Below are 13949 nucleotides of genomic sequence, written 5' to 3'. Positions count from 1 at the left end.
CCCAAAGTACTCTATAGATTTTCGAGCTATCCCATCAAGCCCTTACAAAAATATGTCTATTGAAAACCCGAGTTTTATCTCTATAGTTTTCCTTGGTTTTTAATACTTTTCCTATGTTATTGTAATGGTTTATCTTTGGCTTTTTAGTAGATTTTATTTCGATACTTGAGTTAATTTCTGAACCTTTTATTAAAGTTATTTATATAGATTTACGAAATGTTTTGAAAAAACTTCACTGGTAATTTTAGTCAATTGCTATAGAATTTATTGTGTTTTTTGTTGTTAAAACACCAGTTTTTCACTGGTATATAGTGGAATTTCCGTAGAATTGGCCGTTTTTTTAAACAGCAATTATTCATTTGTAAATTTAGTGGAATTTCTACACGATTTACCAATTGTTTTTTTTAGAAAACAGCGTAAGTAACCGGGTAGCGGGTTCCAGATTTGGCTTGTTGAAACATCGCATACACTGTATGAGCATCATCCTTTAAACACATTATTCGCCTATTTACATGTATCGCAACAAACGGAAGAAACGATAATTAATAGCAAAGACCTGAGACTTATTATGTTGCAGACAGTGTGATGCTTTTCAAGAAAATACCCTCAACTTTACGTAATTAAGCAGCTTGTCGTGTATCAGAAATAAGGTGCATTTAATTGACTATGCACAGTGTTACCGGTCATAGCGTATAAATAGTCTCTGACTACAAGTTTTCGGTCTCTACCGAAAGATATGAATATATGGTCTCAAGGTCTCCGTCGGAAGATTAGGTCACTTGGGTCTCCAAATCGCCGCCGGAAGAACTACTCTCCAGGTCTTTGCCGAAAGATCTTATCTCTGGGTATTCAGATCTCCGTCGGAAGGTCTGGCCACTAGGTCTACGTCGGTAGGTCTCGTCTCCAGGTCTCCGATGGTCTCTGACGGTTTCTGATATATAATTTCCACTTTGTTTTGGTAACAATTCTCCGGTCTTTCGTCTTAACTGAAAGTCTTGGTTTCCGGTTTTTCAATAATTGTTTTTCTAAGTGAAATTTAATTTAATATTTGAAACCGTTTCGATTACTAATAGACTTTGGATCTTCTTAAAAATCAAGCCGGTGAAGGAGATTGTTCAGGCCTAGCATTTCGTATGAAATGTGGATGCCACGGTTCGCCACATCTGTCGTAATTTTTGATTTCTTTTGCATTTTACCGTTTGCATAAATTGAATCATTTGTTATGCATATTTATATCTCGAACTCATCGTTAGCTTCTCGGCATTTTTTTTAAGACAAAAGTGTAGTATCAGTGTTCTAAATACTCTTAATTAGGTTCACTTGGATGTTATTTGTTGTGGCATCTACCCCAAGTCAATCTGAGCTCCTCTGCAAGCTGTTAAGAGTTTTCGTAAAAGGATATTATAATATTCAAAGAATTCTCTAACACACTCCAATTATCCAATTTAATTCTATAATAAAGCTGTAAGAACTCTAATAAAATTCGAAAGTTATACTATAGATATTCTATACAGTTTTTCTATAAAAACAACCAATAAAAACCTTTAGTGTTCTAAGATATTGTTAAGAACATCTTTCGATGGGTTATAATGTTTTCTGAAATAACATTCGGTAAATTCTATAGATTTTCTACTATAATTAACAGTAAAAAATTTGAGTTTTCTAAAACACAAATCAGCCCATTCTATAGAAATGCCACTATTGAAAATTGAAAATTTTCTATTTTCAAACGAAAAACATTCGGTAAATTCTATAGAAATTTAACTATATTTACCAGTGCAAAAGGGTTTGTTTCCTCAAAAACCAATCAGATAATTCTATAGAGAAAACTTTAAAAGGGTTTTTTTTACAGAAAATTGACCCAAATTTCTAAAGAAAACCCATTGAAAAACCAAGGAAAAGCTATGGAGATAAAACGTAGGTTTTCTATAGACATATTTTTGTACGGGTTTGTTGAGACTTAGCTACGGCCCTGGGGATTTCCAGAGGGAACCTTTTTAGTTCATTTTATGACCTTGATTTTATTTTATTCTATCACGGCCCAAGGTTTTCAGTCCTTAGGAAAAGATTTTTCGATAAATCGGGGATAATTATAAATGAAGAAAGTATTAGAATTATACAAGTTTTTAAATACGAATTTTACTTTCCTAACGTATTAATAACCGTAGATGAATGTCCGTTGAAGTTTTAGCCGATCTTTTTCAGTTTTTAGATTAACGGAAATGGATTATACGGATAGTTGAAATATATCTGTGCTGTGTAGTGTGTATTACTCATTTGACATTGACACCGACTTTTAAGTTTGTAAGTTCTTTTTTTTTCTGTATTTGTTTTTACTTCATTAATTTTACATGATATTGATAATACATATAGTAAATTGTTAACCAAGGTTATTATTCTTGAATTATCAATATATAATCTAAAGCAGTGTTGCCAATGTTTGCAAGTTGAAATTCCCATTGCTGTGTAGTAAATTTCCCACAAATTAACACACCCTTATTTACCCCGCCCCCAAGGAAAACATTCCGTAATTTAAAAAAAAATTTGAAATATTAACTTTTTGAAATAAAATTTTATTGAAATTGCAATTTTTAAACATTTTGGTTGTTAGGCTTATGCATTTATTGATTGCAGTATTAGGAGGCACCTCCTTTATATTATTTATAAAATCACAAGATTCACGAAAATACACAGCTCTAGATAATTTTGGGCTTTCTGTTGATAGTCAAATTAAAAAAAAAACATAGGATAAATATCCGCACAAAATCAACGTTTTTGAAGAAAAAAATTATTTTTTCCCACAGAGCCAAAATTAACCCGAACAATTCCCACAATATGGGAAATTCCCCACCATCTGGCAACAGCAATAACGCATATTTAAACTACTGGCTAGACTCGGGACGAGTGACAATGACATTTCCGCACGTGTATAAAACGAACTTTTTTAATACATTTGCGAGAAAATGATAATAAAACAAAGAACAAAATTGATATTGATTTGCAAAATTTAATATTTTTATTGGAAAAGGATAATGTTAATGTTGCGCTCCTTTCGTAAGAAAGGAATCGAGTCCTAAGGGGGGGGGGGTTAACCCCATAAAGCCCCCCCTCTTATATACGTCCTTGTATACCGTTATATATAATCCGTTTTAATTCTTACTAAATACTAATTAAACCGTATAATTATACGTAGCCACATATAATACGTGTCTACGTACGCTATGATGGGGAAATATATTTTTAAAACTTTTATAGCACGAAAATCGAAACACGTGCAAACAATTTTGTTCGGTTTAAATACGTTTATCACATCTTAACGAATTACGAGTTCTACTCTACTTCACTTTAACTTACATTGTTAGACTGCCTTGAAATCAGCGTTGCCAGACGTACAATAATTATTGTACAAACCAATACGCTTACGTTAAAATTTTGGTCGTACCATAATGTTAGGCTTGCACAATATTGTACCCTTATTTACAGTAATATAATATTATATTATATTATATACTTTACATTGCGTTTTGGCTCTTTTTGAAATTGGGAGGGGCAGAAAATTCGTGACCCGCCCCGGGCGTCAAAGGATCTAGGTACGCCACTGTGCTCGTGTTGGGCTGTCAATAGTTAGCTTAGTTACTGATTTTTGACGCTAAAGACAGACCGAGTGCTGAGAGATACGATAAACGTCTCAACCTACAAATATCAGTTGTTTACGGTATACGTCTTATTGTCGAGGCCAATAGCCAATTTGAGGAATAGGAGCGCGTGTAATACTGTATAATCTGAAAATAAGTTTGAACTTTTTAGGTAAGATCTGGTCTTTAGTCTAATAGACTAGTGTACAACTTAAGAAATTTATAGCCATAAGAACGAATTTAATATCACCGAAAAATAACTTTTATCTTTGGTGGAAAAGAATACATTCGTGCCTGATGGGAATCGAACCCGGTTCTATTGCAGTAATTCCGCCCGCATTTAAAATAAACCAGCTCTTCATTGGCGTAACTTAATGGTTAAATAATTTTTTAAACTTATATTCTAGATCTTAATTTTATTTCAATTGAATATAAAAAAAAACATTTCATAGATATTTCCTGTAAGAACGTTCCTATAATATGTGTATAAATAAGCAAATGGTCCTTTTTTAAGTCATATCTAATTCTAAGTTAAATCCCTGTCATCAAATTGGGAATTTTCTCCCATAGCGGGACGATCATCTTCTTTTGTGAAATTTTCCTATATGATCCTATGCATGTTTTATTAGAAAAGATCATATTAATAGAACTGAAAGCTATACTACAGAATTTTCTTAGTACGGTCTAGGAGCAACAAACGCAGCTAGACTTTAAACACGCTGAACATTGTTTCAATTGCTTAGATGAGAAAAAGCTAGAATTTGGTTTAATTTTTTTTTATCTATGAGGCTATTTTGGCTCATTTTTTAGTCAAAACTAAAATTAAACTTGTTTAACTAAGACAATAACCTTTCCTCATCAGCAATCAAAACCATTTTATATGAAGATTATGAACGACCGATGGTCTTGGCAATTAACTTATCATGATAAATTTTAGGTGAGCCAGGGTACACGAAACATGGAAAAATAAAAGATTGTTGCGATTAATACTGCTTAGCATTAAAAATTTAGGGACTAATAATTTACATCGTAGTATAATTTTTCATCTATTAAAATGAAATAAAATTTATAAAACGGGCAGTTTTGTTATTATACGATGTACATAAAACGGTTTACGTTGATGAAATTCAATTCTTAATAGAACTAGTAACTAACTCTTAACTTAAGTTATTTTGCATTGTTAAAATCGAATATCGTGGTCATGTACTTTGCTGCATCGATTTAATTAATAATAAGTTGTTGCAACGGAGAGACAAGAAAAACTAGTTGCGTAAATAAGCATTTGGAGAATTTATATATTTTTTGCTTTGTTTATAAAGCAGACTACACGATGAGGGTATTGGTTTTTAAACCTAACTAAAACAGAACTGTTTTAGCATATTCTTGTGAACTGCTCAAAATATAGAAGACACATGACGCTACTTTTACTATTAAAGAAACATGCTACATATACTAATGAAGGCACGTGATGGTGCTAATACTGTACAAGACAGACGATTTTCGGATTTATTTTCGTGAATGTTTCAACCAAGATTACAATACCAATGTACAAAAATCCTTCAACAAGTATAACAGTTGTAATTTTAAGTACTGTACGTGTACCATTTAATTACATATGCCAGTTAAATAAGATATTTGAATATACTTTTTATTGGTCGTAAATGTATTGCAATGTGAAGTATCTTAAAGGGACATAATTATATGTATTTGTACCCCGCTGCTCCACCTTAAGCACTACAGCGGCCACCTAAAACAACCAGCCCCGGACAAAAGTGCGCTTTGCGAAACAACGTTCGGCCAGTGAGACAGCCATCGTGACTGCCTCACATATAGAAAACAAACGCCCTCATCATGGCCCAACAAAAGGCGACACCATGGGCTGCCCGAGACCCACCCTCGCACAGCTGAGGACTAGAGTGACTTCCTCTTCCACTGCAAACTACCCTCCTTAGTAGGTCACAGAATGACGAGTATGGAACACCCATGAGGTTCCAGTGACCCAGCGCCCCGATCACATGACCTTGAGAGCCGGGTACGGAGCCCCCCACAGGCTCCAGTGACCCCATCACACCACTAGATCATAAAGGGATAAGTATGACACTGAACGATTTCGGCTATTGATAGTCTGTCGTAAAGTGATTGCGTAATTGGAAGTTGCGTAACCGGAAACTCGCCGATTATTTCTCTCTTTGCTGGCGAAATTATTGACAAATTAGTTTGATGGTTATAAATAGAAGAGAAAACGCCTTCAAGTCTCAAACTTGAAAATAGCTAACTAATATAATCGTAAATTCAATAGTCAATTGCTTTGTCAGTCCTTAGCCAAATAATGATTTATGTGGTCTTTGGCGTTGTGAGAATAGGAAGTGTCATACTTACTCGTATTATGTTACTTATGATATACCGGATAGTTTTAGCATTGGGCTTTAACGAACAACCAATATTGGTAAAAGGTAAATAGCAAAAGCCACCATAAATAGGCTGAGAAGGAGAGACAAATCCGCCTTTGGAAAGTGATTTCTGTATCAAGAAGCTGCCGCCCTCTGGTTACTCTGCATGAAAACCAATATTTTTTTGGGAGGGGGGAGACACAGGTGAATGGGAGAATTTCGTGATGGCGGACGAATGACAACACACTGAGAGTTTTCCTTAAATGGGTAATTATTACGGTGGTAAAGTTTGGACCTTTTTAAAGGCGACGATGCACAGAGTAAAATGGCTTTCCAAAAGACAAATAGGTTAGTTGAAATATATCATTTATTTTTACGTAAGACTTGGCTCATTGTTATATTTAACAAATAAATATATGTACATAATAAGACAACGTTTTTGTCACCCGCATTAAATTGATCTATTTACATTTAAAAAAGTATATTATGGTTTTGTTTTACCTTCGAGTCATTAGAGTTTCAACTTTTCAATTCATTTTAACAGCCAATTTAGCAGACAACAAACTTATTGTTTTCAGCACGTTAACTAGGGCGCACGAGTGTCTGCCGGTCAACCAGTCACTTTCCAAAAAAACAATTGAGTTGTCTCGCCTTGATATCCTCCTTGGTAATACTTTGTAACATATTTGGTAAATTTTTATGTACGCTCCCTAAACATTTGAAAGTAACATCGTTGCAGTATTCTCTCTGACCAGCATGAGCTCCCTTTCCCGCTCTGGAAACCGTACACGTGATCTCCCTTTGTCCATCCTTGGGGTCAAAACGGCTTGATTCGACAGAATAGTTATCAACGTCAAGATGCCTTAAATAGTGATCCTTTCGCGACCGATGTGGTGATTTTTGTAAATTTTTCATTTTATTTTCATGAACTATCATAAAACCGAATAATGCGAACCTTGTAGTATATATTTAGTTTGTTTTGGCCTGACCAGCCCGAATTTATTAACTTGTTTTAATTATCATTTTGCCAAATTAATATTCTATCTTCATTAAAAAAACGTTTTTATGTAATGAAACCATTTCTTTTTATTTCAATGTAACACTTCAATACGCCAATCCTTTATTAATTATCTAAATTCCCCTACGTTTATTCCCATTCGACCGAAATCCCATTCGACCGAAAGAATTTTAAAATGTAGCCCAATTGGCGGGGTGATTTGGTATTTTATTTATAAGGTATGTACTATCGAAGATAAATGTTTAGGTTAGGTTAGGTTAGGTTAGGTTAGAGTTGGTTAAGTTTACTATTTCAGTTTTGGTTCAGTTACTTTTCTTGACTAGGTGAAGATAAAAATATAATTCATGCTCATTCCAAAAGCCAATTTATATAGCAGCGTTCGGTCGAATGGAACACATAAAAACCGCACGTTTCGGCGGAATTCGGTTGAATGGGACACCTCAAAAACCGCCTTCGGTCGAATGGGACTAAAGCTTCCCCTAGGCAACGCTTATTATTTTAAAAATGTTACAACTTATAGAATAACAATTTTGAACGACATTGGTGTTATAATCATGATTAACAAATATATTCAATTCAAGTTAAAATATTGGTTTTATGTAAGATTAACATTTGATTTACTCTAGAAAATAATTCAGTAAATATTAGTGCTTCCAAACCGATTTTCAGAAGTTATTTTTAACAGCACTTGCATCAATCACCAAGCCTTATAAAAGAACGTTAATTTCAAGGTTTAGCTTAAAATAGAGTGACGAAGCAAAAAAATTATAGAATAAAAGACTAGTTCAGTAACGTTATCTAGGGATTTCGCCACAATTGGTTTTAAATCCCTCACTTTTTTTGTAATGTATTTACTTATAAAACCGATATACTAATGTCCAAAGGAAGATTTCAGCAAAATTTATCGAACGAACCGTTTTTAAGATATTACTTCCCGAAAAATCTAGTGGAGTCATTGCTATTTCCCCAATGCGTGAAGCCCAAAATAATTCCCTGATGTTGTCAAATTTATGAATTTCCATGGCAATTTCAACGACTTTGGAGGGTTGGTTGGTAAGCATTAAATGAAAATCGTAGACTCAAAGCATTTTATTGAACAGCAATTATAGCTTTTGAAAGAAATGGAATGTTATTACATTTGAGAGCAATCGGGTATGGGGAAGAAGGCCCAGGCTGCAACCGAGCACATGTTTCCAGCATTGCGCGCAATTCGGATGTATCCTTTCTCGCCCCAACTGGTTCCCCAACTGCAAACGAAAGATAAATATCACCAATGGCAGATTTTAATTAACGAATCTCCGGAAGACTCAGAGGCAAACCTATTTTTGATCTTCCAGTAGTCCATGCCGTTCTTGGTACCCATTCCCACCAAAAGGACAGCGTGGTTGCCTTTTTTGTTGCACGTCGATGACCAGAAAACTCCTTTCCTGATTAAGATTCCAAACTCAGTTGTCATCGACTTGTTGAATTAGAGTGGCTGCGCCCAAAATTATTTGGGATGCCAATTAAATAGGCCCCTGACTATGATTTTAGGGTAGACCATAGTCTACCTGGCTTAACCCTAGCGACGCCACTGTGGGTTAAAAGTTGCTTACTTATAATTCCGGAGATCGTCATTCACTTGAATGGTAACTGCCAGTGGTCCATTAGTACTCAGCGCGTTGGCCAGTGCATTTTCATCATCCTCCGGTCCAACTATGGTCCTACCAATGATTGGCATCATCAGATCTTTATCAGTTGGACACGATGTTTGCTGAAATTCAAAGTCGAAACGCATTTCATGAGCCCTATATAGACCATCAATTTTTCGCTGGTTCTGCACTCCGGTAGAACAATACTTTCAGATCATTTTACTGGCGATAGCTAAAATGTTTTTGGAGAGTTATAATTTTTATTCTCAAAAAGAATTATAACGGATTACGATAATCACAGATATTTATAACAGTTATTTTCCCGAAAACCCAGATTTTGCCTTGACTGGAGAACCTTTCTTTAGCATAAAATTTGTAAGTCCGTATACTAAAGAATACTCTCAAGAATTAAATTGCTGAAGTTTCATAATTATTATTTTTTTTCAACTAAATGAAAGTCAAACCTTTTCCTCTTACGGATAGTCCGATAAAAGAGGAACTCCTCCCTTGTCCGTGACCATATTTATGGCCTTTACGGTCCGTCCACCTTGACATCCATAACTTTCTGAATATAAAAAAACGATCAATAATTATCAAAAACGGTAAAAAAAGAGTCAAATGAAAGGGCCAATTACGGTCTTTTGTTGTGGCGGGCTCGCTAGCGCAATCCAAAATATATTGCATACTCAATCCTGAAAAGCTTCGTTGCAAGTGTAGAACTGGCCTTCGAGAGCGCCCGCTATAGCTAAAGCCCAGCAGGATCCGCAACCGTCTTGTTCCTTGACGCTGGTGACGCGACTGATACCTTTAGTCCAGTCGATGGCGGTTACTGCGCGAGTGGAAGGTGCTTTGGAGAAATCGGTTCGATTCCTGCCATCGTAGAAAGCTGGTGGCATGGCGCCAAGCATCGTTCGTTTAAACTCTTCGAAAGGCTAAATAATAAACGATCGGCATTAAATTATATTGTGCAGTCTTATCGGACCAGCTAATTAGGTTCAACTTTCGACGACTCAACTATGTCTGCGTGCTCATGGTTGACAGCCATCTGGTAAGATTCCAAGCCCATGTCGAATTTGGTATTGTGCTCCATCACAACTTTCACGTGCTTCTCAAAGTGCTCTCGTTTTTTCTGCTCTTCTTCCGCGGTGTCGTAGTCCTTTCCATGATCTTGCTGCAATAATTGTCAATCATATTTCGTTTAAGCTTTTCCCCCAAACCTTCAACGGCGTTGCAGTTTATAACAACAAGAAAAGGACCTCGTTTTTGTTACCTTAAACTTTACCCAATGGTCGTCTAATTTTGGGTCCACCGCTACGACGACATGTAACATCGCGATGGTGAAAATGAGAGCAACCCCAAAACTGTTCATGTTTAAGAGCAAACAACTACTTCGGGAAATTCTCATTGTTACTTTTATTGCTGTTACTAGAGATTGAGTATGATATATTCGAGGTTGATGTGGGATTATTTATACTAATTTTAGATTAATGGATAACATTTAAAACGTCAAATTTTGACAATTAATAGATTTGCACTTGTCTCGCGTCAGATGGTCTTTTCCAATTATTCAAATACCCTGTCGTTAAACGATTTTAAAATTATGATTTATTCAAGTTTTAATATCCTCTGGAGCTTATTTCAAAGGCGCGTGTAGCCTTGACCTTACAAATTGATGATGTTTGCAAATTTATCATCTTGAAAACATCTGGAAAGAGATAGCTTACGAATTTCATTAGCAAAACGTACATTGTGGGAATGGTCTTAGCAATTTGTAAACAGGAAAACGCGATCAATTTCTCTGCTTACCGAAGAGGCTGTCTTTGCCTCTTTTGTTGCGCACCCTCGATCAAGCGACAGAACCTCAAATGACGACCTTATTTTACTTAGGCCTATGTCTGGAAAGTCCTAAGCCGTTAAGCTTTCCATACTGTGTGATAGTTCATCAGGTATTTCCAGATGAAAATAAAAAACGGCGTTATGACTTTTTTAACTTGTTAATCAACATGGCTGATGAAAATTCAGATTTCATACGTGTTTCCTTAGTTTCAGACGGATGTTCCTTCACGAGAGATGTGGAATGACGCCAATCCACACTTTGACTCTCTCATCACCAAAAAGTACAATATATAACGTGGCCCGGATAAAACACGTTATAAATAATTAGTTACGATGATAAAACTTAATAACTAATACTTAGATGATAATCTAGAATAATTTACGGGACGACGAAGACGTCTTTATGATTTTACATCCAAAAAAGAACTGCCTTTATTTTCACAAGGTATAAACGGCTCGCGTACATTTCCACGCGTTGCCCAACCGTTCTCGGAATTCTCCGAAACCCCACGCAGTGGGCCAAAACCATTTCTCGCCTGGAGGGGAGAAAGGGTTGGTCATTGTCCATATCTGACCATATGTATATGAAAGGGGGTGACCCTAAAGGGCGTCGTTACATCACCCCCTCCCCAGGCGAGAGGTGGTCCCCAGCTCTTGTAAAAATAAAAAATAAAAAAATAAATTGTAAACAAATTGGAAAAAAGAGAGTTTGAAGAAATTAGAACATTAATGAAGTTTAAGATGAAACAAATCACTTAGTTAACAACGGAGTGGGGACGGTATCGTGAGGGGCTAGGTATCCCAGGGGGCCAATAACTCCGTCCCAGTTGCCGTGTAGCGTTCGGGAGCTCTTGGTGAACGACGAAGAGACATGTTGCCGTAGGAACGTGGCGCGGTTCGTGGCTGAGGAACTGTTGGGACGGCAGGAGCTCGTGGACGAACGTATCGAATTGGCCGGTGGGAATCCCTGGCTGAGGTAGTTGTTCCAGATGATTGCGGCGTAGCGAGATCGAGCTGCACGGTGTCGCGCGCGAAATATGGCTTCATGTTTTCGACATGTTTCGTACCCATGTCCTTGCCTGAGAGGTCGTGGACCCGAAAATTGATTTTCGTGTCTGATTGTTCTCCGAGACGAAACGGACCTTCCCAAAGGGGGGCCAATTTTGCGTTGAAACCCTTGTCCGCGTCGGATTGGTGGTGAGTTTTAAGCAGAATGAGGTCTCCCGGTTTTAGAGTGACTTCGCGACGGTTATAGTCGTAATACTTTTTCTGCTTCGCCTTAGCCACTTGTAGATGTTCCTTGACCAAGTCGGTGAGCTCGGTGAGTTTTTCACGAGTGGATTCAAGGTAGTCCTTTTGTTTCTGTGAACGAGGAGGAGCGAGGTTTGTCGCGATATAGCGATCTAGAGGACCGAGAATTTTTCTACCGGTGGCGAGTTCGAAGGGAGAGGTGCCAGTGGACTCGTTGACCGAACTATTGTAAGCGAAAGCGAAGTCTGAGATGTAAAGGTCCCATTTTTTCTGGTCGGTGTCGATATAAGAGCGCATCATACGCTTAAGGTCGCGGTTAACCCGTTCTGTAGGATTTGCCTGGGGGTGGAACGTCGTTGTCCAGCGTTGCGTGACGCCCCAGGCTTTGCAAAAGGTGTCCAGATCGTAGGAGGTAAATTGGGAGCCTTGGTCTGATAGAAGGAACTTTGGATATCCCCACACATTGAAGACACGCTCACGGAGCATGGAAGCGATAACGTTTGTCGTTGCGCGTCGGATCGGAATAGCGGACGTAAGGCGGGTGAAGCAGTCGATGGACACCAAGAGGTACTTATTTCCCTTTTGACTTGGCGGAAATGGACCTTGTAAGTCAGTCGCGATTATCTCGCCTGGATGAGATGGCTGGGAGGGCACCATGAATCCCATGGGTTTCGCGTTACTAGGCTTAGATGTTTGGCAGGCTACACAAGAGCGAACGTAGTGTTTAATATCGCGTCGCATTTTATGCCAAAAAAGGTTAGCTTCGGCACGTAGGATTGTTTTCCGGATGCCAAAATGTCCCGCTAAGGGATGATCGTGTATTTGCCGCAGGAATTCGTGGCGAAGAGCTTGTGGCACAACGAGCTTCAGAATCTCGGTATCGGTCGGGTTTGTGTCTGAACAGACCCGATATAAAACTTTGTTTTCTAAGCGGAAAAACTTTGCTATATTTCCCCTAGCGTCGGTAGACGTAAGCGCTTTGATAATTGGCCGTAGGGTAGGGTCGTTAGCTTGGGTGGTCGCCATATTATCCCAATCGCCTAACGAGCTAAGTTCGATGGAGCAGAGTTGGAGATATTCGTCGTCGTCCGTCTCCTGGGATTCTTCCGCGAAGGCGTGGAAGGTGGCGGGTGAATACAGAGCGTCGGCTAGAGGAGGACCAACAGGGGCTCGAGAAAGAGCATCGGGGACAACGTTCAAACTGCCAGCTCGATGTTCGACAGAAAATGGCATAAATTCTTGTAAACGTAGAACCCAGCGCGCAAGTCGACCGGAGAGAGTGGGTTTGGAAAATAACCATGTCAGGGCGGCGTGGTCGGTGATCACGTGAAATTCATGGCCCTCGATATATTCGCGCCACTTTTCTAAGCACCAAATGACAGCCAAAAGTTATAATTCGGTAGCGCTGTAGTTACGCTCTTGGGGGGAGAGAGTGCGGCTGGCAAAAGCGATGACAGTGTCCGTTCCATCGATATGTTGGCTCAGAACTCCACCAAGACCATCCTGGCTAGCGTCGGACTTTACCCAGAAAGCGTGGGCAAAATTGGGGTAACCGAGAATCGGATCCGACGTTAGTTTAGCCTTGAGTGTATTAAAGGATGACTGGCAAGCGCTGGACCAATTCCAAGCGACGTCTTTCCGTCGGAGGTTGTTCAGCGGTTCGGCTATGTTGGCGAAGCCAGCGATAAAACGTCGATACCAGCCAGCGAGACCTAGGAATCGAGAAAGAGCCTTATCATTTTGGGGAATCGGAAAGTCGGTGATTGCTCGGATTTTTTCGGGATCCATCCGCGCGCCGTCTTTACTAATAATGTGGCCCAGAAACCTCAGTTCAGAATGACCGAATTTGCAATTCTCGGGGTTTACCGTGAGGTTCGCTGCTCGGAGACGTTCGAATATTGAGCGTAGGTCGGCAACGTGATCAGAGTCGGCGCGAGAGAAGACGATAAGGTCGTCGAAGAAATTGTCCGCAACCTTGTGGAGGTTTGGTCCGAGTTTATCACCCAACGCCAGCTTCATACAGCGTTCAAAGGTCATTGGCGCGTTTTTCAGGCCAAACGGCATGACTTTGAACTGGTAGAGGCCCTCGCTGCAGACAAAAGCGGTCTTAGGCATGGCGTCAGGGGCAAGAGGAATTTGCCAGAATCCGCTTTTCATGTCCAATGTAGAAAACACGGTAGCACCTTGC

At 38.6% G+C, this 13949-nt stretch overlaps 2 protein-coding genes across 2 annotated transcripts; both read right to left on the bottom strand.

Moving 5' to 3' along the window:
- Positions 1-8126: 8126 nt before the first annotated feature.
- LOC149948312 (cathepsin L-like proteinase) lies at positions 8127-8843 on the bottom strand. Its single transcript, XM_090172207.1, has 3 exons — positions 8639-8843; positions 8363-8470; positions 8127-8290 (listed from the first exon to the last, which is right to left on the bottom strand). Exons 1-3 carry the CDS (start codon positions 8818-8820, stop codon positions 8176-8178), a joined length of 405 nt encoding a protein of 134 aa, XP_090028333.1. The 5' UTR covers positions 8821-8843; the 3' UTR covers positions 8127-8175.
- A 316-nt stretch (positions 8844-9159) lies between these two features.
- On the bottom strand, positions 9160-10098 carry LOC149948311 (cathepsin S-like). The gene is made up of 4 exons (XM_090172206.1): positions 9945-10098; positions 9690-9845; positions 9310-9606; positions 9160-9239 (listed from the first exon to the last, which is right to left on the bottom strand). The coding sequence occupies exons 1-3, from the start codon at positions 10077-10079 to the stop codon at positions 9361-9363; spliced, it is 537 nt and encodes a 178-aa protein (XP_090028332.1). The 5' UTR covers positions 10080-10098; the 3' UTR covers positions 9160-9239; positions 9310-9360.
- Positions 10099-13949: the final 3851 nt, after the last annotated feature.

This window comes from Leiobunum rupestre, chromosome 4 (assembly GCF_980474605.1).
Source record: "Leiobunum rupestre chromosome 4, qqLeiRupe1.1.hap1, whole genome shotgun sequence".
NCBI lineage: Eukaryota > Metazoa > Arthropoda > Arachnida > Opiliones > Sclerosomatidae > Leiobunum > Leiobunum rupestre.
This window is presented reverse-complemented; position numbering and strand designations above follow the sequence as displayed.

Coding starts and splice junctions, on each gene's coding strand:
- LOC149948312 (XM_090172207.1), bottom strand. CDS start 8,820: ATGCGTTTCGACTTTGAATTTCAGCAAACATCGTGTCCAACTGATAAA. Junction 8,471..8,638: donor GACGATCTCCGGAATTATAA/GTAAGCAACTTT, acceptor AATCTTAATCAG/GAAAGGAGTTTTCTGGTCAT. Junction 8,291..8,362: donor TACTGGAAGATCAAAAATAG/GTTTGCCTCTGA, acceptor TTTCGTTTGCAG/TTGGGGAACCAGTTGGGGCG.
- LOC149948311 (XM_090172206.1), bottom strand. CDS start 10,079: ATGAGAATTTCCCGAAGTAGTTGTTTGCTCTTAAACATGAACAGTTTT. Junction 9,846..9,944: donor ACCATTGGGTAAAGTTTAAG/GTAACAAAAACG, acceptor CAATTATTGCAG/CAAGATCATGGAAAGGACTA. Junction 9,607..9,689: donor ACCATGAGCACGCAGACATA/GTTGAGTCGTCG, acceptor TTTATTATTTAG/CCTTTCGAAGAGTTTAAACG.